General features: G+C 46.5%; 1 protein-coding gene across 1 annotated transcript in view; it reads left to right on the top strand.

Annotated features, from left to right (window-relative positions):
* The window catches only part of LOC121540439 (low-density lipoprotein receptor-related protein 8-like), a 269,383-nt gene that overhangs the window by 193,746 nt on the left and 50,182 nt on the right, over positions 1 to 25,455 (top strand). Inside the window, exons 5-9 of the mRNA XM_045207759.1 lie at positions 2,730 to 3,104; positions 5,393 to 5,515; positions 18,131 to 18,253; positions 21,981 to 22,100; positions 22,311 to 22,436. Of these exons, the coding sequence (XP_045063694.1) occupies positions 2,730 to 3,104; positions 5,393 to 5,515; positions 18,131 to 18,253; positions 21,981 to 22,100; positions 22,311 to 22,436 (867 nt within the window). The remainder of the gene's footprint in view (positions 1 to 2,729; positions 3,105 to 5,392; positions 5,516 to 18,130; positions 18,254 to 21,980; positions 22,101 to 22,310; positions 22,437 to 25,455) is intronic.

Raw genomic sequence — 25,455 nt, forward strand, 5'->3', positions numbered from 1 at the left:
TTGGGAGAAAGCCTGGAACGGCCTAACTGCATGCTCTCCGGGGAATCCTGGAGCAGTTCAGGAGCCGGGGAAGCTCTGAATGACGGAGTCCAAACAGGAGAAACAGAGCTGCTCCGAGGAACTTGGGACTGAGACACCTGGCGGCGAGCCGTTCTCCGCTCTCTTAGACGATTGTCCAGGCGGATGGCCAAGGCTATGAGGGACTCGAGATCTCCAGCTGGTTCTCGGGTGGCTAACTCATCTTGAAGGGGCTCAGATAACCCTCCCTGAAAGCAGACCCTCAGCGCTTCATCATTCCATCCGCTCCTTGCTGCTATGGTCCGAAAATCAATGGCGAAATCTGCCGTGCTTCGGGAGCCCTGACGGAGAGACAGTAGGCGCTTGGAAGCCTCCCGCCCACTGACAGGATGATCGAACACCCGCTTGAACTCTTCTACAAATGCAGCGTGGGAATCACAACAGGCCTCCTGGGACTGCCACACCGCAGAGGCCCAGGCGAGCGCCTTGTCTGAAAGAAGGGTAATGATGTAGGCAATCTTGGAACGGTCTGTGGGAAAACTTGAGGATTGGAGCTCGAAGGTGAGGGAGCATTGGGTGACGAAACCCTAGCAAGAGCTTGGATCCCCAGAAAAGGGCTTGGGAGGTGGTAGTCGGGGCTCCGCCAACCGAGAAGGCCTGTCGTCACTGGGAGGTGACCTGGGGGAAGGGAGAGGACCAAGGAGGCGTTCAAAGAGCTGGTGAAGGGAACTCATCATTTCGGCCAGGAGTTGAGAATGTCTAGCCATCAGCTCCTCTTGTCGGCTGAGAACGGCTTCATGGCGCTGGAAAGAAGCCTCATGTCGAGTGATCACCGCCAACAGGTCCTGGGAACTGAGTGTTTCTGGGTCCATGATTGACTTGGTTATTCTGTCACAAGCCGTGCTAGAACTCCGGTCTCAGATGTGGAGAGCTGGGGGTAATACCCCTTAGCCACAGAGGAGGTGTAGTAGGACCCAAATGAAACACCCAAGGCAATACTCCAGGCCAGTAGATTTAATGTAAAAACAAAGGTTCTTCGCCATTCACAAATAGTCCAACAAAAGTTCTTCTCAGAAAGAGGTATGTTAACAAAACAGGAGGCAAAACAAAATAACTCCACGAGGGAAAAAACAAACTAAAGATAACTTAGAAAACCTTACTTGGAAAGACACGGTGGAACAAAGCAGGAGACACATAGCCAGGACTCAATAACCAAGTGAGAAACAAGGGGAAAACACACAGCTAAAATACACAAGGGGAAACAAGGCACAGGTGACCTGGATCAAGCTAATTAGGACACACGAGGAAGAACTAAGGCAGAGGGGAACACAGATGACCTCTAGAGGCCCGGAGACAAACAGGAGGCAGGAAGCTGACATGAACCTCTAATTTCCTCTTGTTTATTTGTTGACTTAATTACTCTGATCGGAGTGGAGATCATTCGTTTGCAGCCGCAAAATTAGCAGCAAATACACTTGGCTATTATTATAATTAGCCCCAGTGGCGCAGTGCGTGGTAGCTGGTGTTGGGGAGAGACTGAAGTGGTAGGAGGATGACACACACACACACACACACACACACACACACACACACACACACACACACACACACACTGGGAAGTGAAGTGCTACTGTAGGACAAGAATGCCCTTTTCCCCACAACACATAAATCAAAGGGAGTCAGTCCAGTGTGGAAATGTGATATCACTGTTGGGGATGGCTGGAGTATTTCACTGTGGGTGTTACACACCAAACTCCACAGAGCCTGGGCAGGTGAAAAGTCTAAAGTGGCATTTATCATCAACCGTGAACAATACCCAGTCAGCAGTGTGTGTCCTACAGTACATTGGAAGTGTAAGGCTGTACATTGACGATTACACCATGTGCATCAGTTTTAGCATTATTTGTATAACTACGCATTTTACGTGCATGTCTTCATGCAAGTCTTATACCAGTATGTGTGTGCCTCTGTGAGTGAATGTGTGTCTGCATTCGTCCATGCCTGCGTGTGTGTGTCTGCGATTGTGTATGTGTTTAACTGTGTGTGTATAGATTCCCTCATTGCAGTGCACAGCATTATAAACAATCCTCTATATAAAAACGCCATAAAACTCAATAGCTCCACATCTCCTCGGGACAGTTATCCCTTTAGTTTAGCTGACCCTATTAAGGCAGGGCCAGCCGCTTACCACGGCATACTAACAGTAATTTAGTCTGTGCTGCCACTACACAGAGCCAGGGCCAAGCATGAGGCCATCTGGGCAACCAGGAAATCAATGAGGTTAGAGGTAGACACAGATAAGTTATAGAGACTCCATTCAGAGCCTGTCTGTGTCTCTCTCTCTCTCTCAGACACATACAGTAGAGTACAGAGGCTAGCTCTCTTTAGCATGGGTGTATGGCTGTGTGCCCTAGAGTCGCCATGGCTGGAGGTGTAGTTCAGACCAGGTGCCTAGACCATGATTGCGTTTCTCATCTCTTTTCTCATACTCTGTACCGTATGTGATCTTACAGCTAACCCTTTTACCTCCCACTCTCATTCTGTTATGCAATATGTGAGAAGAAGTTCTTCCTTCTTACTGGTCTGTGCATTTAGATCTGTTTCATGATAGTATTTCTTGGTATCCTGTCATCACATCACACTCTTCGGTGTTTAGACCTCTAATTCATCCCCCTCTCTCTTTCTCTCTGTTTTCCCTCTCCTCCCTCCAGACTCCAAGGCCTGCCCCGCCAAGGAGTTCCAGTGCCGTAACAGGAAATGTGTGGCGCCCATCTTTGTGTGCGACGGCGACGACGACTGCGGGGATGGGAGTGATGAGGAGAAGTGTTCCACCCCCACTTGCGGCCCCCATGAGTTCCGCTGTAACAACTCGGAGTGCATCCCGGCCCTGTGGAGCTGTGATGGGGACCCGGACTGCGGGGATAAGTCTGATGAGTCTATGGAGCGCTGTAGTCGCCGGAAGGAGCCCCAGAAGCCCCGGTGCCCCGAGGGGGAGTTTCAGTGTGGCAGTGGAGAGTGTGTCCACCTCAACTGGAAATGTGACGGAGATGCAGACTGCAAGGACAAGTCTGATGAGGCTGACTGCGGTAAGTCATCTACTGTATTTGGGCTTGTGTCACCTGGGGATGCACACAGGATGTGGTCGTACATATATACAGTACCGTGAAAAACTATTTGTCCCCCTTCTGATGTTCTCTATTCTTGCATTTTTTTAAAATATGTTTTGAATGTTATCAGATCTTCAACCAAAACCAAATATTAGATAAAGGGAACTGAGTGAACAAATAACACAACATGTTTGTACTTATTTATTTAATAAACAAAGTTATGCAACACCCAATGACCCTGTGTGAAAAAGTAATTGCCCCCTTGGAATGCAGTGTTTGGTTTTCGACATACATAACGGGACCCATGTCATCCAAACAGTAGACTCAAGTTTGCCAAAAAGCTTAGAATGACTTCTATGTAAACATCACTATATCGATGTACAATCAATATATGTGGATATATGTGGATGGATTTGTGAGTGGCGTAGTGGTCTTAGGCACTGCATCGCAGTCCTAGCTGTGCCACTAGAGATCCTGGTTCGAATCCAGGCTCTGTCGTAGCCATCCGCGACCGGGAGACCCATGGGGCGGCGCACAATTTGCCCAGCGTCGTCCAGGGTAGGGGAGGGAATGGCCGGCAGGATTGTAGCTCAGTTGGTAGAGCATGGCGTTTGCATCGCCAGGGTTGTGGGTTCGATTCCCACGGGGGGCCAGTATGAAAAAATAAATAAATAAAAAATAAATAATGTATGCACTCACTAAACTGTAAGTCACTCTGGATAAGAGTGTCTGCTAAAAAATGACAACAACAAAAAAAATAACCGTTGTGTGTTTGAGCATCTTTATCTGTGTGTGCCTGTGTGTATGCAGCAGGTTGACGTTTATTGTCACAAATCTTGCCCTGGAGGCAAAACTGAGCAATTTCCGCTAGATGGGCCAGCTGCAAAGTCAAAATTGGCTATATTGTAACAATTCATGAAAACAAACATTTGCTTTTGTATTACTTTGTGGCTGTGCTAGCTAGTGACCACTGCAGAGCTGCCTCCAGAGCAAGATTCAGGACGAGAAATGCTAACCTGCGTGTATGCATGGATGATATGGTATCAAAGGCCAGCTGAGACTTCTGTTATGGTGCCCGGTGATAATAAGCTCCACGCTGGAAACACCACGGCAATCAGTTGAGTTGGTTGCCATGCAACAGTGTGACGATTGGAACAGTGGAGAGCCCTTGAGAGGGAGCGAGGCTACTCACAACCTGGCTCTCTCTCCCTGAGTAACACACTGTTCTCAACCCCAGAGACCACTCAATAATAACACGCTGATCACAAAGACAGGGATGAAATCAGCAGGGTTTCAGACTTTTTAAATTATTTTGGTGTTGGAACATACCTTAATGATCAAAATCAATATCGTTATCAAAACGTAATATATTGTGCTATCATGGGTACTGTATATTTAGAAGTTATACTGCCTGGTCCAGAAACAATGTGTGTGCTGTATTATCATTAGCTGAGCTCAGATCCCAATCACTGGACTGATAGCATCAGCACATTATGATACACTAGGATTATGCTGGTTATGCTGGTTTTAACATCAAGGGGGTCTTTGTTTTTATTGGAGTGTGAAGCATTGTGTTTGGGGAGGCTTTTCAGCGAGTGTGTGTGTGTGTGTGTGTGTGTGTGTGTGTGTGTGTGTGTGTGTGTGTGTGTGTGTGCGTGCGTGTGTGTGTGTGCCTCCCGTCTTGTCCTATGGTGTACATTACATCTCCAAAGTGCATACCATGAATAATTAAAGCAGCAGTTAAAGAGATGAATGGGTAAAATAAACCTTCCCCTATACTACTGCTAGAACAGCACAGCACACACACACACACACACACACACACACACACACACACACACACACACACACAGCACAAACAACAGAACAAAGCAGAGCAGAGGAGTCTTGGGTGTGTGTTTTACCCAGACAGTGAGTAAATACCTCCCAGCTTCTCATTTCCACAGCATTTCTCTGGTGCAGAGGGAAACAGGGGGAGTAGGGGTGAGTTGTATGTATGAGTGATTACTGGTGAATTGAAATGCACTCTGTTTTGGCCCAAACCCAAGATGAAACACACACTTTTTCACTGGGGTAATTTCATCTTTGAAAGGATACCGTGTTGGGGTTGGATCTCTAGAGAGATAGAGAGAAAGTTGGATGATGCCCTGGTGAATTAACTGTGTGTGTGTATGCTCTGTGTTAATTTTTTTTTTCTCACTCTCTCCTGCTCTCTCTCCCGCTCTCTCTCTCTCGCTCTGTGTCTGTGTGTGTTCTATCTTGCACAGCTCTGCTGACCTGCCGTCCAGATGAGTTCCAGTGTGGTGATGGATCCTGTATTCATGGCACCAAGCAGTGTAATGGGGTCCATGACTGTCCTGACTTCAGTGATGAGGCTGGCTGTATCAACGGTGGGTTGGCCTTACTGACCATCCCGTCTTCCCCTTTGTCTTCCTCCATGCCCAGTAGTACTCCCCTTACCGTCTCTCTAGGTCCCCAAGAACACAGTGGCCTCCATCCTTCTTAAATGGAAGAAGTTTGGAACCTCCAAGACTCTTCCTAGAGCTGGCCACCCGGCCAAACTGAGCAATCGGGGGAGAAGGGCCTTGGTCAGGGAGGTGACCAAGAACCTGATGGTCACTCTGACTGAGCTCCAGAGTTCCTCTGTGGAGATGGGAGAACCTTCCAGAAGGACAACCATCTCTGCAGCACTCCACTAATCAGGCCTTTATGGTAGAGTGGCCAGATGGAAGCCATTCCTCAGTAAAAGGCACATGACAGCCTACTTGGAGTTTGCCAAAAGGCACCTAAAGACTCTCAGACCATGAGAAACAAGATTCTCTGGTCTGATGAAACCAAGATTGAACTCTTTGGCCTGAATGCCTAATGTCACGTCTGGAGGAAACCTGGCACCATCCCTACGGTGAAGCATGGTGGTGGCAGCATCATGCTGTGGTGATGTTTTTCAGTGGCAGGGACTGGGAGACTAGTCAAGATCGAGGGAAAGATGATCTGAGCAAAGTACAGAGAGAACCTTAATGAAAACCTGCTAACAGGACAACGACCCTAAGCACACAGCCAAGACAATGCGGGAGTGGCTTCGGGACAAGTCTCTGTAGGTCCTTGAGTGGCCGAGCCAGAGCCCGGACTTGAACCAGATCTAACATCTCTGGAAAGACCTGAAAATAGCTGTGCAGTGACGCTCCCCATCCAACCTGACAGAGCATGAGAGGATCTGCAGAAAATAATAGGAGAAACTCCCCAAATACAGGTGTGCCAAGCTTGTAGGGTCATACCCAAGACGAATCAAGGCTGTAATCGCTGCCAAAGGTGCTTCAAGAAAGTACTGAGTAAAGGGTCTGAATAAATATGTAAATGTGATATTTCAGTTTTTTTATTTTATTATTAATTTGCAAAGAATTCTAAAAACCAGTTTTCGCTTTGTCATTATGGGGTATTGTTTGTAGATTGATGAGGGAAAAAAACAATTTAATCAATTTTAGAATAAGGCTATAACGTAACAAAATGTGGAAAAAGTCAACGGGTCTGAATACATTCTGAATGCACTGTACATACATACATATAAACACACATACATATACAGTGGGGGAAAAAAGTATTTAGTCAGCCACCAATTGTGCAAGTTCTCCCACTTAAAAAGATGAGAAAGGCCTGTAATTTTCATCATAGGTACACGTCAACTATGACAGACAAATTGAGAAAAAAATTCCAGAAAATCACATTGTAGGATTTTTAATGAATTTATTTGCAAATTATGGTGGAAAATAAGTATTTGGTCACCTACAAACAAGCAAGATTTCTGTCTCTCACAGACCTGTAAATTCTTCTTTAAGAGGCTCCTCTGTCCTCCACTCGTTACCTGTATTAATGGCACCTGTTTGAACTTGTTATCAGTATAAAAGACACCTGTCCACAACCTCAAACAGTCACACTCCAAACTCCACTATGGCCAAGACCAAAGAGCTGTCAAAGGACACCAGAAACAAAATTGTAGACCTGCACCAGGCTGGGAAGACTGAATCTGCAATAGGTAAGCAGCTTGGTTTGAAGAAATCAACTGTGGGAGCAATTATTAGGAAATGGAAGACATACAAGACCACTGATAATCTCCCTCGATCTGGGGCTCCACGCAAGATCTCACCCCGTGGGGTCAAAATGATCACAAGAACGGTGAGCAAAAATCCCAGAACCACACGGGGGGACCTAGTGAATGACCTGCAGAGAGCTGGGACCAAAGTAACAAAGCCTACCATCAGTAACACACTACGCCGCCAGGGACTCAAATACTGCAGTGCAAGACGTGTCCCCCTGCTTAAGCCAGTACATGTCCAGGCCCGTCTGAAGTTTGCTAGAGTGCATTTGGATGATCCAGAAGAGGATTGGGAGAATGTCATATGGTCAGATGAAACCAAAATATAACTTTTTGGTAAAAACTCAACTCGTCGTGTTTGGAGGACAAAGAATGCTGAGTTGCATCCAAAGAACACCATACCTACTGTGAAACATGGGGGTGGAAACATCATGCTTTGGGGCTGTTTTTCTGCAAAGGGACCAGGATGACTGATCCGTGTAAAGGAAAGAATGAATGGGGCCATGTATCGTGAGATTTTGAGTGAAAACCTCCTTCCATCAGCAAGGGCATTGAAAATGAAACGTGGCTAAGTCTTTCAGCATGACAATGATCCCAAACACACCGCCCGGGCAACGAAGGAGTGGCTTCGTAAGAAGCATTTCAAGGTCCTGGAGTGGCCTAGCCAGTCTCCAGATCTCAAGCCCATAGAAAATCTTTGGAGGGAGTTGAAAGTCTGTGTTGCCCAGCGACAGCCCCAAAACATCACTGCTCTAGAGGAGATCTGCATGGAGGAATGGGCCAAAATACCAGCAACAGTGTGTGAAAACCTTGTGAAGACTTACAGAAAACGTTTGACCTGTGTCATTGCCAACAAAGGGTATATAACAAAGTATTGAGATACTTTTGTTATTGACCAAATACTTATTTTCCACCATAATTTGCAAATAAATTCATTAAAAATCCTACAATGTAATTTTCTTGAAAAAAAAAATCTCATTTTGTCTGTCATAGTTGACGTGTACCTATGATGAAAATTACAGGCCTCTCTGATCTTTTCAAGTGGGAGAACTTGCACAATTGGTGGCTGACTAAATACTTTTTTCCCCCACTGTTGGAAATAGGGTGCCATTTGGGTGGGAACCAGGGGGTTCCCCCGAGGGGACACATCTCTCTGATCCACACTGCTTTAATGATATTAAGGTGAATCGTAGCTGTTGCAAAACAATGGCTCAATACACCGGGCCATGAGATGTGGGATGCGGAGTCAAGTACTACAGCTCATCGTTGTTGCTATCGAGAGGCTGCTCTTGACCCAAATTATTTTCCCTAAATATAATTATTCCTCAGAATATGATAATGCCCTGGATGTCAGCACAGCACCCGTACACTATTCTATCATTATTGACCTGTGTCAACTATTGACCTGTGTCATTGCCAACAAAGGGTACATAACAAAGTATTGAGAAACTTTTGTTATTGACCAAATAAATACTTATTTTCCACCATAATTTGCTGGATTTTTTTTTCTCATTTTGTCTGTCATAGTTGACGTGTACCTATGATGAAAATTACAGGCCTCTCTCATCTTTTTAAGTGGGAGAACTTGCACAATTGGTGGCTGACTAAATACTTTTTTCCCCACTGTATATATACACAGTACCAGTAAAAAGTTTGGACACACCTACTCATTCAAGGGTTTTTCTTTATTTGTACTATTTTCTACATTGTAGAATAATAGTTAAGACATCAAAACTATGAAATAACACATAAGGAATCATTTAGTAACCAAATAAGTGTTAAACAAATCAATAGTTTAGATTTTAGATTCTTCAAAGTAGCTACCCTTTGCCTTGATGACAGCTTAGCATTTTGTCAACCAGCTTCCCCTGGAATGCTTTTCCAACAGTCTTAAAGGAGTTCCCACATATGCTGAGCACTTGTTGGCTGCTTTTCCTTCACTCTGTGGTCCAACTCATCCCAAACCATCTCAATTCTGTTGAGGTCGGGTGATTGTGGAGGCCAGGTCATCTGATGCAGCACTCCATAACTCTCCTTGTTGGTCAAATAGCCCTTACACAGCCTGGAGGTGTGTTTGGTCATTGTCCTGTTGAAAAACAAATGATAGTCCCACTAAGCGCAAACCAGATGGGATGGTGTATCACTGCAGAATGCTGTGGTAGCCATGCTGGTTAAGTGTTCCTTTAATTAAAAATAAATCACATATTTTGTCACCATTAAAGTACCACCACACCATCACACCTCCTCCTCTGTGCTTTACGGTGGGAACTACACATGCGGAGGTCATCCATTCACCTACTCTGCGTCTCACAAAGACACGGCAGTTGGAACCAAAAATCTCACATTTGGATTCCAGACCAAAGGACAAATTTCCACCGGTCTATCGTCTATTGCTCGTGTTTCTTGGCCCAAGCATGTCACTTCTTCTTATTGGTGTCGTTTAGTAGTGGTTTCTTTGCAGCAATTCGATCATGAAAGCCTGATTCACACGGTCTCCTCTGAACAGCTGATGTTGAGATGTGTCTGTTACTTGAACTCTGTGAAGCATTTATTTGTGCTGCTATTTCTGAGGCTGATAATTCCAATGAATTTATCCTCTGCAGCAGAGGTAATTCTGGGTCTTCCTCTCCTGTGGCGGTCCTCATGAGAGCCAGTTTCATCATAGCACTTGATTTTTTTTGCGACTGCACTTGAAGAAAGTTATTTCCAGATTGACTGACCTTCATGTCTTAAAGTAATGATGGACTGTCGTTTCTCTTTGCTTTTTTGAGCTGTTCTTGCCATAATATGGACTTTGTATTTTACCAAATAGGGCTATCTTCTGTATACCACCCCTACCTTGTCGCAACACAACTGATTGGCTCAAACACATTAAGAAGGAAAGAAATTCCACAAATTAACATTTTACAAGGCACACCTGTTAATATAAATGCATTCCAGGTGACTACCTCATGAAGCTGGTTGAGAGAATGTCAAAAGTGTGCAAAGCTGTCATCAAGGCATAGGGTGGCTACCTTGAAGAATCTCAAATATAAAATATGTTTTGATTTGTTTAACACTTTTTTTGGTTACTACATGATTCCATATGTGTTATTTCATGGTGTTGACGTCTTCACTATTATTCTACAATGTAGAAAGTAGTAAAAATCAAGAAAAACCCTTGATTGAGTAGGTGTGTCCAAACTTTTGACTGGTACTGTATATATATACATACAGTGAGGGAAAAAAGTATTTGATCCCCTGCTGATTTTGTACGTTTGCCCACTGACAAAGACATGATCAGTCTATAATTTTAAATGTAGGTTTATTTGAACAGTGAGAGACAGAATAACAACAAAAATATCCAGAAAAACGCATGTAAAAAATGTTATAAATTGATTTGCATTTTAATGAGGGAAATAAGTATTTGACCCCTCTGCAAAACATGACTTAGTACTTGGTGGCAAAACCCTTGTTGGCAATCACAGAGGTCAGACGTTTCTTGTAGTTGGCCACCAGGTTTGCACACATCTCAGGAGGTATTTTGTCCCACTCCTCTTTGCAGATCTTCTCCAAGTCATTAAGGTTTGAGCCTGACGTTTGGCAACTCGAACCTTCAGCTCCCTCCACAGATGTTCTATGGATTAAGGTCTGGAGACTGGCTAGGCCACTCCAGGACCTTAATGTGCTTCTTCTTGAGCCACTCCTTTGTTGTCTTGGCCGTGTGTTTTGGGTCATTGTCATGCTGGAATACCCACCCACGACCCATTTTCAATGCCCTGGCGGAGGGAAGGAGGTTCTCACCCAAGACATGGCCCCGTCCATCGTCCCTTTGATGCGGTGAAGTTGTCCTGTCCCCTTAGCAGAAAAACACCCCTAAAGCATAATGTTTCCACCTCCATGTTTGACGGTGGGGATGGTGTTCTTGGGGTCATAGGCAGCATTCCTCCTCCTCCAAACACGGCGAGTTGAGTTGATGCCAAAGAGCTCCATTTTGGTCTCATCTGACCACAAGACTTTCACCCAGTTCTCCTCTGAATCATTCAGATGTTCATTGGCAAACTTCAGACGGGCCTGTATATGTGCTTTCTTGAGCAGGGGGACCTTGCGGGCGCTGCAGGATTTCAGTCCTTCACGGCGTAGTGTGTTACCAATTGTTTTCTTGGTGACTATGGTCCCAGCTGCCTTGAGATCATTGACAAGATCCTCCTGTGTAGTTCTGGGCTGGTTCCTCACCGTTCTCATGACCATTGCAACTCCACGAGGTGAGATCTTGCATGGAGCCCCAGGGCGAGGGAGATTGACAGTTCTTTTGTGTTTCTTCCATTTGCGAATAATCGCACCAACTGTTGTCACCTTCTCACTAAGCTGCTTGGCGATGGTCTTGTAGCCCATTCCAGCCTTGTGTAGGTCTACAATCTTGTCCCTGACATCCTTGGAGAGCTCTTTGGTCTTGGCCATGGTGGAGAGTTTGGAATCTGATTGATTGATTGCTTCTGTGGACAGGTGTCTTTTATACAAGTAACAAACTGAGATTAGGAGCACTCCCTTTAAGAGTGTGCTCCTAATCTCAGCTCGTTACCTGTATAAAAGACACCTGGGAGCCAGAAATCTTTCTGATTGAGAGGGGGTCAAATACTTATTTCCCTCATTAAAATGCAAATCAATTCATAACATTTTTGACATGCGTTTTTCTGGATTTTTTTGTTGTTACACTGTCTCTCATTTTAAAATGAACCTACCATTAAAATTATAGACTGATCATTTCTTTGTCAGTGGGCAAACGTACAAAATCAGCAGGGGATCAAATACTTTTTTCCCTCACTGTATATATTGTGATGCCACGAGAGGCTACCGCTTCCAGCGGGGTTGCCCAAGTAGTGCAAGGAGTCCAGGTTCAACCAAAACAAGGATTTTTATTAAAGGTCTTCGGCAACTAACGAAATTATAACACAATTCTCTTCTTCTCCGAGCCCACCTTCCAGACCGTGTCTCTTCCCTTCCAAAACAACCCCAGCTTATCAGCCCCTGATTGGTTTCAGCTGCGTGGGAAGATTGGCCACAGAGGGTTGGAGTTCCCGACCATACCAGCAGATGGAGCCATAGCTGTCTGGGTTTGCAGCCACCTCAGGGGGATGTAACGTCCCTCCAGGACACAGCCTCTCGTGACATCACACATCCCCCTCCTCGGGACCGACGTCCTCGTCGGGTAAAGGCAGTGAAGAAGGCATCACGCCGGGAGAGGGCGTCCGCATTTCCGTGGTGCTTGCCAGCCCTGTGGACAACCGAAAAGTTAAACGGTTGCAAGCTCAAAAACCATCTGGTTACTCTACTGTTTGATTCCTTGTTCTTGGCCATCCACTGCAGAGGGGGCGTGATCAGATACCACCATGAAACGTCGGCCCAGGAGATAGAACCGAAGGGACTCCAGGGCCCAGACTACAGCCAGACATTCCTTCTCCACCGTTGAATAGTTCTTCTCTCTTGGAAGTAACTTCCTGCTTAGGTAGAGAATGGGATGTTCTTCCCCGTCATGTGCCTGGGTGAGGACAGCACCCAGACCCACCTCCGAAGCATCCGCTTGGACCATGAATTCCTTCTTGAAGTCTGGTGCCACCAGGATCGGACTGGAGCAGAGTGCTCGCTTCAGGTTGCGGAAAGCCGCCTCCGCCGCAGGGTTCCACTTCACCATTCGTGAGTGGCGTTTGGTCGTCAGCTCCGTCAATGGTGCCGCTATGGTAGCAAAATCTGCAATAAAGCGTCTATAGTAGCCAGCGAGGCCCAAAAATGACCTTACTTGCTTCTTGTTGATGGGCTGCGGCCAGTCCTGTATGGCCCGCAGTTTGGCTTCCTGTGGTTTGACCAACCCCCGCCCAATGGTGTACCCCAGGTAGTTTGTCTCACTGAAGGCCACCTTGCACTTCTTCGGGTTTGCCGTGAGCCCTGCTTCCCTGAGCGAATCCAGCACCGCTTGTACCCGGGGTAGGTGGCTGGCCCAATCCTGACTTTGTATAACCACATCATCCAAATAAGCCGCTGCGTGCACTCTTGTGGGGCGCAAGGACTCGATCCATCAGGGCGTTGGAACGTGGCAGGTGCCCCGTGGAGACCAAACGGAAGTCGGGTATACTGGTAGAGCCCCTCCGGGGTGGCAAAGGCTGTCTTCTCCTTAGACGCCGGGGTCAAGGGCACCTGCCAGTAGCCTTTTGTGAGATCAAGAGTGGTTATGAAACGAGCATGCCCCAAGGAGTCTATTAAATCATCGACACGAGGCATTGGGTATGCATCAAATTCAGACACTTCATTCAACTTTCGATAGTCATTACAAAATCGTACTGAACCGTCTGGCTTGGGAACTAGGACTATGGGACTTGCCCAGGCACTGTGGGACTCTTCGATTACTCCCAACTCCCGCATCTTCCTTACCTCCTTCTGTATAACCACTTTACGAGCCTCTGGCACGCGGTACGGGCGCTGGTTTACCGTTCGGCCAGGCATGGTGCGGATCTCATGTTGGACCACCTCTGTGTGACCGGGAAGGGAGGAGAAGACATCCTGGTTCTGCTCCACGAGTTCCAGGGCCATCTGTCGTTGATGTGGGGACAGATTTGGACCCAGCTGAACCTCTTCTCGCGCCGGTTCCTGGGTCTCTGTGGGGGGTAGAGAGCTAAACAGCGCCTCTCTGGCGTGCCACTTCTTTAAAAGGTTAACATGATAAATCTGCTCAGTTTTCCTCTTATCTGGTTGCCTCACCTTGTAGTTTCTTACTGAACGCATCAGCCTTGGTTTTAGCAGAGTTTAGCTTCTGTTGAGCAGCTTTCAGTTCCTTCTCTCTCTCATAGCCCCTACATGGTCGATCAGTGTCCGCTGTTGGCATGGCTGCTCCTCCCAGGCCTCCTTGGCGATGTCGAGCAGTCCTCTGGGTCTGTAGGAAAGCAAGAGCTCAAAGGGTGAAAAACCAGTAGAAGACTGAGGTACCTCTCTCACCGCAAACAATATGTATGGTAACAGCTGATCCCAGTTGCGCCCATCTTCCCCTACCGCTTTCCGCAGCATGGATTTTAGTGTTTTGTTAAAACGTTCGACTAGGCCATCTGTCTGGGGGTGGTAGACCGAGGTTCTCAGCTGTTTGATTTTCAGTAAAGCACAGAGTTCTTTCATCACCCTGGACATGAATGGAGTCCCTTGGTCCGTCAATATCTCTTTTGGGATTCCCAGACTAGTTGAGAGACGGAACAGCTCCTTGGCGATTTGTCTGGATGTAGCCTTCCTCAGCGGAATGGCCTCCGGGTACCGGGACGCATAGTCCAGAATGACCAGAATGTATTGATGTCCCCTGGCACTTTTCGGTAAGGGCCCGACTATGTCTAATCCAATCCTCTCAAAAGGAGTTTCGATAATGGGCAAGGGAATGAGCGGGTTTCTATATGTGGGCTTTGGCGCAACCTGCTGACACTCAGGGCAACTACGGCAGTAGTTCTCTATCTCTTTGTGTACTCCTGGCCAAAAGAAACGTTGCATGATTCTTTCCTTAGTCTTCTCTACCCCCAAGTGGGCCCCTAGCGGGTGTGTGTGGGCTAGGTTGAGTACTGTGGCCCGATAGGGCTGTGGCACGAGGAGCTGTTCATGCACTTCCTCATTTTTCTTGACTATCTGATATACTAACCCCCGGTTTACTGCGAAATGGGGGTAAGTAGGGGTTGTCTTATCACCTAACACTACACCTTCTAATACCTGCACATTTCTTAAGGCATTTGCAAGAGTAGGATCTTGTAATTGAGCCGTACCATACTGGCCTGTGAGAGGGGAAGCTCTTGGGTGCCTGGGACGTCTTCTTCACTGGAGAACGGAGCACTTTCCTGGGCTGCGTTCTCTTCTCCCGTATCCGGACCAGTCTCGGTGTCGGTCTGGGCACCTGCCATCCCTATCAGAGCCCGGGGCGGGAGTGAGTAACTCGGAGGATTGCACCGGAGCCTTCCCAGGATGAGTCTTGCCTCTCCGTTTCCGAGGTACTCGGGTTATCCTCTCCTGAGACTCTCTCCAGAGTGGGTAAAAGGCTGGGCAGTCTCGTCCAATTAGGACAGGGACGGGGAGGGAATCAACCACCCCCGCCGTCGTGTGTATGGTTCCCCGTGTGCTGGTCATTGTAAGTTCAGTAATGGGGTATTCTCTGGTGTCCCCATGGACACAGGAAACTGGGAGGACTTTCCCCGGGGTCAGACACGTTGGGCCCACCAAATCCTTACGCACCAGGGTGGCCCGGCTACCAGAATCCAGTAAGGCCTCCACATCATGGTGATTCACAGTTACCGGGCAGGTGGGGGGTCGATCTGGGCCGCCATCTACGACTCCCAAGAGCGAGGCAACCCGGTGTGTGGGTGCTGAGCTGGAGGACTCCGCAGTGGGCATAGGTTCATCGGCTGGTTTCCCACACTGCCAGGAGATATGTCCCATCTCCCCACACCGGTAACACTGTCGTGTTTCCCCCTCCTGGTGTACTCTTCTTGGACCCGCCTGGTTTCTGGCTCCCCCTGGAGCCGGGATAAGTCCTGACGTGGCTGGGTTCGAGACCTTGGGGTCCTTTGGACGGGTCCTTCCCATTTGTGGTGGGGCCGCACTCCTGGGGTCTTTTCGGGAAGCATTCAGCATCTCCGCTGTGGCCTGGTACCTTTCCACAGCTTCCACGGTCAGATCAGCCGTGGTCAAGGCCTGTTGACTGATGAACCGTTTTGCCTCATAAGGCAGGGCGCGTAGGTAACGATCCACCACAACGGCCTCCACCACCGCCGCTGCTGTATTCCTCTGCGGATCCAGCCATTTCCTTGCGATTCGGACAAGTTCATGCATCTGCGCCCGAGGAGGTTGGTCTGGTTGGAAGGTCCAACTGTGAAAGCGCTGGGCCATACCAAATTTTGTGAGTCCATATCTGCTGAGGATCTCAGACTTCAGGGCATCATAGTCAGTCACCTGGTCAGGGCCCAGGTCCCGGACAGCATTCAGCGCTTCCCCGGTTAGAAAGGGGGCTAACAGACCAACCCACTGTTGCTTGGGCCAGGCTTCCCTAGTGGCCGTGGCCTCAAATGCATGCAGGTATGCCTCAATGTCATCGGTAGCTCCCATCTTAGATATAAAGTCACTTGCCTTTATTGGGCGGGTATTTTGGACCACCCTCTGTCTCTGCAACTGCAATTCCTCTGCCTTCAGAAGGTTGGCTTTCTTTTGCTCCTCCAAGAGAGCCACGTTTGCTTGCATCTGGGCTTGCTGGCCAGCAACAAGGGCTTTCAATATGTCCTCCATTTCAGTCGGCGGGGAGCCTACGGCCAACTTGGAAAACTGGGTGATCAAACCTTCGGTATCCTCCTCTGACATGCACTATTAACGCTTGAGCGTGCCCGTATTCTCCACCATCTGTGATGCCACGAGAGGCTACCGCTTCCAGCGGGGTTGCCCAAGTAGTGCAAGGAGTCCAGGTTCAACCAAAACAAGGATTTTTATTAAAGGTCTTCGGCAACTAACGAAATTATAACACAATTCTCTTCTTCTCCGAGCCCACCTTCCAGACCGTGTCTCTTCCCTTCCAAAACAACCCCAGCTTATCAGCCCCTGATTGGTTTCAGCTGCGTGGGAAGATTGGCCACAGAGGGTTGGAGTTCCCGACCATACCAGCAGATGGAGCCATAGCTGTCTGGGTTTGCAGCCACCTCAGGGGGATGTAACGTCCCTCCAGGACACAGCCTCTCGTGACATCACAATATATACATATATTTTTAAAATATATTTTCCTTTATTATTTTCCACTAATTGTGCCACCCTTCCCCTAATTGGAGTAAACTAATTAACAACAACACTTAGGCTTCTACTTCCAGCTTATACACACTATAGACATTTTATGGACACAATCTATTTTACAATAGTTATATTTTGTTTGTTTTTAGTCCTGTCCTTCCGCTACCCTCAACCCCTCCCATCTATTTCTGATGTCCATCCAGTTTGATTTCTATTTGCCATATATTTTTAACTGTGCTGTTTCACAAAAGTTCTGAACCTATATACATTTTATGGACACAGTATATTTTACATGAGTTATCTTGTAGTTATTAGTCCCATCCTTCAGTTCCATTCAACCCCTCCCATCTTTTTCTTAACACCATCCATATTGGATTTCTATTTGCCATATATACTTTTGTGCTGTTTCACAAAAGTTCTGAACCTATATAAATTTTACGGACACAGTATATTTTACATGAGTTATCTTGTCGTTATTAGTCCCATCCTTCAGTTCCATTCAACCCCTCCCATCTTTTTCTTAACACCATCCATATTGGATTTCTATTTGCCATATATACTTTTGTGATATTTCACAAAAGTTCTGAACCTTTCTATTCTCATAGTTTCTACAGATTGTAAATTAAAGATACACATTTTAGCTAAAAGTAATAATATATTATTGATCGATTGACTATGACTTTTCAGATCACCCAGTAGTGCTATCTGCAGGGTTAGCTCCAGGTAAATGTTTCAATTCATCAGCCATTCCTGGACCTGTGACCAAAAACAAGCTACATATGGACAGTACCAAAATAAATGATCTAATGACTCTGTCTCTTCGCAGCTGTCAGCAACAGGTGTGGCTGAAATAGCCAAATCCACTAATTTGAAAGGGTGCCCACATACTTTTGTATATATAGTGTATTTTGTATTGTTACACTATCATCTTCTCTACTGCAGGGACAGAGTGCTAAGCTACCAAATTATAATTGTTACTTATTGTATAACCCCGCCCCCAGGCTAATAGCAGTGTCTGGGAACCAGATTACTTATGTTATGCTATCTGGCCCGAGGAATTAGAGCTGGGATATGCATTGGAAATCAAACACTTGTTGTAAGCTTTTGCAAGGTAATGATCCGTGTATTTTCGACCCTCTCTTTTTTCCAGCCACTAAGTGTGATGGCCCCAGGAAGTTTATGTGCAAGAATGGAGAGTGTATCGACAGCAGCAAGGTGTGTGATGCCGTCAAAGACTGCAAGGACTGGTCAGACGAACCTATGAAGGAGTGCGGTAAGACAGACACACACGCATGCATCCACGCACGCCGGCACACACCCAACCCATACACACACCTATTAGGATCAACTTGATCCAGATGGTCACTCTGTTTGTAATCGGAGCTTCGTTTTATCTAGGGGGAATAAATCAGGACAATTCTCAGCTCGCTCGTTACCGTCAAAGACCAACTCTTCCCCCGAGTGTGTCCACGGCAAGGAAACATGCTCAGACTACATTACCCATAAGGCACCATATGGATTAGCGCTCCACCATAGATAATACACAAGCAATTTTGTTTTGGCAATATTGCTGAAGAAAATTGCTGGCAACGGAGAGGGGTATGAGACACTGGAGAAATTATGAGCAATGAGCAACATGGACTTGAATAATAGATGTCATATGAAGCATAGATCTTTAAAACGGAATTTCACCATTAATTTACTAATCACCTATAACTTGTTATTGCCAGTTGACTGCCACAGCTGTACTGAAATTCATCAGCTAACAAACAAGCAATCAGGAGGTGTTACCCCTGCTCTGTCCATCCACTCAACCTGCTGCCAGTCAAGTCAATGGCAATGCAGACGTGAGGATAACTAGATTTAGCAAACTTCATTATCATAAGCTAGAAAGATGGTGCGTGCATATGCATTCACCCCCTTTGCTACGAAGCCCCTAAATAATATCTGGTGCAACCAATTACCTTCAGAAGTCACATAATTAGTTAAATAAAGTCCACCTGTGTGCAATCTAAGTGTCACATGATCTGTCACATGATCTCAGTATATATACACCTGTTCTGAAAGGCCCCAGAGTCTGCAACACCACTAAGCAAGGGGCACCACCAAGCAAGTGGCACCATGAAGACCAAGGAGGTCTCCAAACAGGTCAGGGACAAAGTTGTGGAGAAGTACAGATCAGGGTAGGGTTATAAAAAATATCCGAAACTTTGAACATCCCACGGAGCACCATTAAATCCATTATAAAAAAATTGAAAGAATAATGCACCACAACAAACCTGCCAAGAGAGGGCCGCCCACCAAAACTCACGGACCAGGCAAGGAGGGCATTAATCAGAGAGGCAACAAAGAGACCAAATATAACCCTGAAGGAGCTGCAAAGCTCCACAGTGGAGATTGGAGTATCTGTCCATAGGACCACTTTAAGCCATACACTCCACAGAGCTGGGCTTTACGGAAGAGTGGCCAGAAAAAAGCCATTGCTTAAAGAAAGAAATAAGCAAACATGTTTGGTGTTCGCCAAAAGCCATGTGGTAGACAAAAGTTGGCTCTTCACCGTGGGGATGAGAGGTGTTGGGTTTGCGCCAAACATAGCGTTTTCCTTGATGGCCAAAAAGCTAAATTTTAGTCTCATCTGACCAGAGTACCTTTTTCCATATGTTTGGGGAGTCTCCCACATGGCTTTTGGCGAACACCAAACGTGTTTGCTTATTTCTTTCTTTAAGCAATTGCTTTTTTTCTGGCCACTCTTCTGTAAAGCCCAGCTCTGTGGAGTGTATGGCTTAAAGTGGTCCTATGGATAGATACTCCAATCTCCGCTGTGGAGCTTTGCAGCTCCTTCAGGGTTATCTTTGGTCTCTTTGTTGCCTCTGATTAATGCCCTCCTTGCCTGGTCCGTGAGTTTTGGTGGGCGGCCCTCTCTTGGCAGGTTTGTTGTGGTGCCATATTCTTTCAATTTTTTTATAATGGATTTAATGGTGCTCCGTGGGATGTTCAAAGTTTCGGATATTTTTTTATAACCCAACACCGATCTGTACTTCTCCACAACTTTGTCCCTGACCTGTTTGGAGAGCTCCTTGGTCTTCATGGTGCCGCTTGCTTGGTGGTGCCCCTTGCTTAGTGGTGTTGCAGACTCTGGGGCCTTTCAGAACAGGTGTAGATATACTGAGATCATGTGATTGATCATGTGACACTTAGATTGCGCACAGGTGGACTTTATTTAACTAATTATGTGACTTCTGAAGGTAATTGGTTGCACCAGATCTTATTTAGGGGCTTCATAGCAAAGGGGGTGAATACATATGCACGGACCATTTTTCCGTTATTAATTTTTTAGAATTTTTTGAAACAAGTTATTTTTTTCATTTCACTTCACCAATTTGGACTATTTTGTGTATGTCCATTACATTAAATCCAAATAAAAATCCATTTAAATTACAGGTTGTAATGCAACAAAATAGGACGACATGGTGCTTCCAAATAAAAATGATTTAGGAACATAGGCCCCCAAAATGGTAGCACTGTAAATCCCTTCTTATGGGAGGGAGGGAGGGAGGGTGACGGGGAGACAGGAAAATAGTGGGATAAAGTGATATAAGGAAGGATGGAGATAGGTAGAGAGATAAAGAGGAGGGGAGGGAGGGTAAGGGAGGATGGATACTGAAAGGGGAACATAATGAAAGAGAGGGAAGGTAAGGAGGAGGGATGGATAAAGGGATGGATAGAGCTACCTGTATAAAGGGGAGGAGGAGGGATGGATAAAGGGATGGATAGAGCTACCTGTATAAAGGGGAGGAAGAGGGATGGATAAGGGATGGATAGAGCTACCTGTATAAATGGGAGGAGGAGGGATGGATAGAGCTACCTGTATAAAGGGGAGGAAGAGGGATGGATAAAGGGATGGATAGAGCTACCTGTATAAATGGGAGGAGGAGGGATGGATAGAGCTACCTGTATAAAGGGGAGGAAGAGGGATGGATAAAGGGATGGATAAAGCTACCTGTATAAAGGGGAGGAAGAGGGATGGATAAGGGATGGATAGAGCTACCTGTATAAAGGGGAGGAAGAGGGGCGGAGCGAGGGATAAGGAGGAGGAATGGATAGAAGGATAGGAAGGTAAGGAGTAGGGATGGATAAAGGAAGGTAAGGAGTAGGGATGGAGAGATGGAGGGATAGGAGTAGGGATGGATAAAGGAAGGTAAGGAGTAGGGATGGAGAGATGGAGGGATAGGAGTAGGGATGGATAAAGGAAGGTAAGGAGTAGGGATGGAGAGATGGAGGGATAGGAGTAGGGATGGATAAAGGAAGGTAAGGAGTTGGGATGGATAGATGGAGGGATAGGAGTAGGGATGGATAAAGGAAGGTAAGGAGTTGGGATGGATAGATGGAGGGATAGGAGTAGGGATGGATAAAGGAAGGTAAGGAGTTGGGATGGATAGAGGGATAGGAGGAGGGATGATAGAGGGATAGGAGGAGTGATAATAGAGGGATAGGAGGAGTGATGATAGAGGGATAGGAGGAGGGATGGATAGAGGGATAGGAGGAGGGATGGATAGAGGGATAGGAGGAGTGATGATAGAGGGATAGGAGGAGTGATGATAGAGGGATAGGAGGAGGGATGGATAGAGGGATAGGAGGAGGGATGGATAGAGGGATAGGAGGAGTGATGGTAGAGGGATAGGAGGAGTGATGATAGAGGGATAAGAGGAGGGATGGATAGAGGGATAGGAGGAGGGGGAGGGATGAATGGATAGAGGGATAAGGGGAGGAAAGCTGCTTCCCAAAGGAAATCAGATTAGAGAGGGGCACCTGGTGCGAAGCCACCCCCTTCTGAGCCCCAGTGCATTCTGGAACGGTTCCAGGTGTCTGATAGCATCACATTCCCCTAGAGGCGACCCCAGACACACACACACACATAGACCAATATCTTGGTTGTTTTATTTATGTTTGACTCCCCTCCCTCCCTTCCTCTATTTCTCCTTTCATCCCTCTCTTTCTAGGTGTGAATGAGTGTGCAGACAACAATAGAGGCTGCTCTCACATCTGCAGAGACCAGAGGATCGGCTATGAGTGTGACTGTCCCTCTGGTTACAAACTAATAGACAAGAAGACCTGTGGAGGTAGAGTCCCATACAATATGTCCCTCTCAGCCAAGCCTTACCAATGATTGCGCTCTCTGGAAATTGCTCTCTCAATATCCCACGTCATTCTCTTCTCATACTCTTTCTTTCCAAACAGTAGCTACTTACAGTAAATGTCCCAGATATCTCTACTCTGCTGTCCATCCCCTTGTTCAGTGTAATTGATGTGTTTCTGATATCCCTCCTCAGACATAGATGAGTGTGAGAACCCTGGGGCCTGCAGCCAGATCTGCATCAACTACAAAGGAGACTACAAGTGTGAATGTTACGAGGGCTATGAGATGGACCCCAACACCAAGACCTGCAAGGCCGTGGGTGAGTGAGACAGCCCATAGTGTCCCTGGCAACCACAGAAGAAACATAGACACACATACATGCGCACAAGCATGCACACGCACACGCACACACACACACAACCCAGCAACATCACAGTCTGTTCTCAGCCCATCCAATATGAAAGGAGTTTCTTTGTATGCAGGTCTAGCACACCACAGCAATCTGCGGTCGGTAAGGCAAATATTTGCCGTTTGCTTCTCTGGGTGGTAATTTAAAACTCTCCCTTGCTAGGGGGGCCTGTCAGGGCACTGTAGGACACAGACAGGTATTGTCCCTCACCGTGCCCCACTGTAAACACTCGAGCCTGGGCATGAATAGAAATCTATGCCCTAGTCTTAACTTTGGGCCCTCTCTCAGACTCAGATTGTAGAGAAAGACATGGTCTGTGATTAGCATCATCATTCTTAGGTTAGATCATTACGTTGTAAACTGGCGTGGTAATGATGGGAATTAAGTAGGAACTGGCTCGGCTTTGCTCTAAGTGGCGTGGAAAATGCCATTGATTACCTTCCATCCGAGAACGCACGTCTTTATTACTGTTAGAGTGAGCAAATACACGCTGTCAGAAAGCTGGGGCGGTTTATTGTTAGAGCGGAGTGGAGGGGGAGGTGGACGTTGATGTCTGTGTGTTATTATAATAGTTCCTTGTAGGGCTGTGACGGTCATTGAATAACCGCCAAACTGACGGTTATGGATGAAGGCCGTCATGAAAATAAAATAACCGTCAAAACCGTTTAAATAGGCATACATTCATTTTTGGAAAAACATTATTATTATTATTATATATTTTTTATTTGTACCCCCTTTTTCTCCCCAATTTCGTGATATCAAAGTGGTAGTTACAGGCGAAGGTCGAGAGCCATGCGTCCTCCAAAACACGACCCCGCCAAGCTTCTTGACACATTGCTCGCTTAACCCGGAAGCCAGCCGCGCCAATGTGTCGGAGGAAACACTGTACAGCTGGCGACCCAAGTCAGCGTGCATGCAACCGGCCCGCCACAAGGAGTCGCTAGAGCGCGATGGGACAGGGACATCCCGGCCGGCCAAACCCTCCCCTAACCCAGACGACGCTGGGCCAATTGTGCGCCGCCTCATGGGTCTCCCGGTTGCGGCCGGCTGCGACACAGCCTGGGATCGAACCTGGGTCTATAGTGACGCCTCTAGCACTGCGATGCAGTGCCTTAGACTGCTGCGCATCTCGGGAGGCACTTTCATTAACGTTATTTTCATGTAGATAAACTTTACCTAATAGCAGGAGTGTTCACTAATGATTATAAGCAATTGTTTGACTAACTTAGTCTGTCTGTTAAACGGTCTACGTCTCCTCTTTCCAATTGTCGTTTGATGCTCCAGCAGCTAAACCGCTAGATGCGTGGGGGTGTAGAAGCGCTAGCCTATAGGCTATGGCACTTCAGGAAAGTAGTGAATGTTATTTCCTCTAAGTCGAAGCTCTCATCCACTACAAGACCATGGTACTTGCCTACGGAGCAGCAAGAGGAACTGCCCCTCCCTACCTTTAGGCTCTGTAGAAAAACCCTACACCCTAACCTGAGTACTCTGTGCTGCCACCTCTGGCCTCTTGGTTTGATGTGTGACTTTCTTTTATACAATGCTTGTTTTCATTGTTTGCTAGTAAATAAATAGGTGTTCTTTTAAAAAAGGTTGGATGTGTCTGACTATTCATTAATTATTCAACAGTCGACAACGTTCTTCTGGCTCTGAGGCCTATAATGAGCTAATGTCTCCAACCAGGCATGGTATAATTTGATACAAAATCTTTTACTTATTTATAGACTAATCAGGTTATGGACATGTTACTATCGCATAGCTGTCGCTCTCCCCTTCGTACTGTACATTCCTTGTCAATTCATCTAGCCTACTTTCGGAAAGCCTAAGGTGGCCTAGGTTTTTTTATACGTTTTAAGGAAAGGATAAATATTTGCTCTTGTCTCTGACATTCTCTGGTGGCTTTGATTGATGGTTAATTTTACGGGGGTATGAGTTTGCTGATTCTCTCAATAGGGCTATAGAGTATGTCCATTCAGAACGTTTCCTAAAGTAGCCTGTCTGGACATCTCTTTAATAAGAATCAAACGCTCCTGTAATTTCATCTTGTAAAAGGCCTATTTTCAGTTGCTTAGGCTACATTATTTCCCTCATTACGTCGTCCTCTCGCCATCGAATGACCACAGCAGCAGCGTTTGTGACGTTATGCGGATATTTCGGGGGAAAAGTGGGAGAAAACCCATCAGACTAGTATGAATGGATTTTTGCGTCCAAATAGGATCAGTATTTAATTATTTTATATGCAGAAAAGCCAACAGACAAGACAAGGTAGGCATATACATTTTTATATTTTAAATGATAGTCAATTAACAGACGCTATTATCCAGAGCGACTTACAATTAGTGCATTCATCTTAAGATAGCTAGGTGGGACAACCACATATCAGTCATTGTAAGTTCATTTCTCCTCAATAAAGTATGTATCAGCAAAGTCAGAGCTAGTAAGGGGGAAAAGAGTCAAGTGCAGGGGGAAGCTGTTTCCACTATTGTGGTGTCAGGAGTGGGCTGAGCGGGAGTTGCGTTCCCGTAGGGGTGGGAGGGCCAAGAGGCCAGAGGTGGCAGAACAGAGTACTCAGGTTAGGGTGTAGGGTTTTTCTGCAGAGCCTAAAGGTAGGGAGGGACAGTTTCTCTTGCTGCTCCGTAGGCAAGTACCATGGTCTTGTAGTGGATGAGAGCTTCGACTGGAAGCCAGTGGAGTGTGCAGGGGAGCAGGGTGACATGGGAGTATTTGGGAAGGTTGAACACCAGGTGGGCTGCATATATCTTTATTTTGACTCCATCAATGTGACAGATCCTCTCCAACCTGGCATTTCTTAATTTGTAGATTTAATTTGTAGTGGCTTTGCCACTAGAGATCCTGGTTCGAATCCAGGCTCTGTCGTAGCCGGCCGCGACCGGGAGACCCATGGGGCGGCGCACAATTGGCCCAGCGT

Source organism: Coregonus clupeaformis, chromosome 26 (genome assembly GCF_020615455.1).
Source record: "Coregonus clupeaformis isolate EN_2021a chromosome 26, ASM2061545v1, whole genome shotgun sequence".
NCBI lineage: Eukaryota > Metazoa > Chordata > Actinopteri > Salmoniformes > Salmonidae > Coregonus > Coregonus clupeaformis.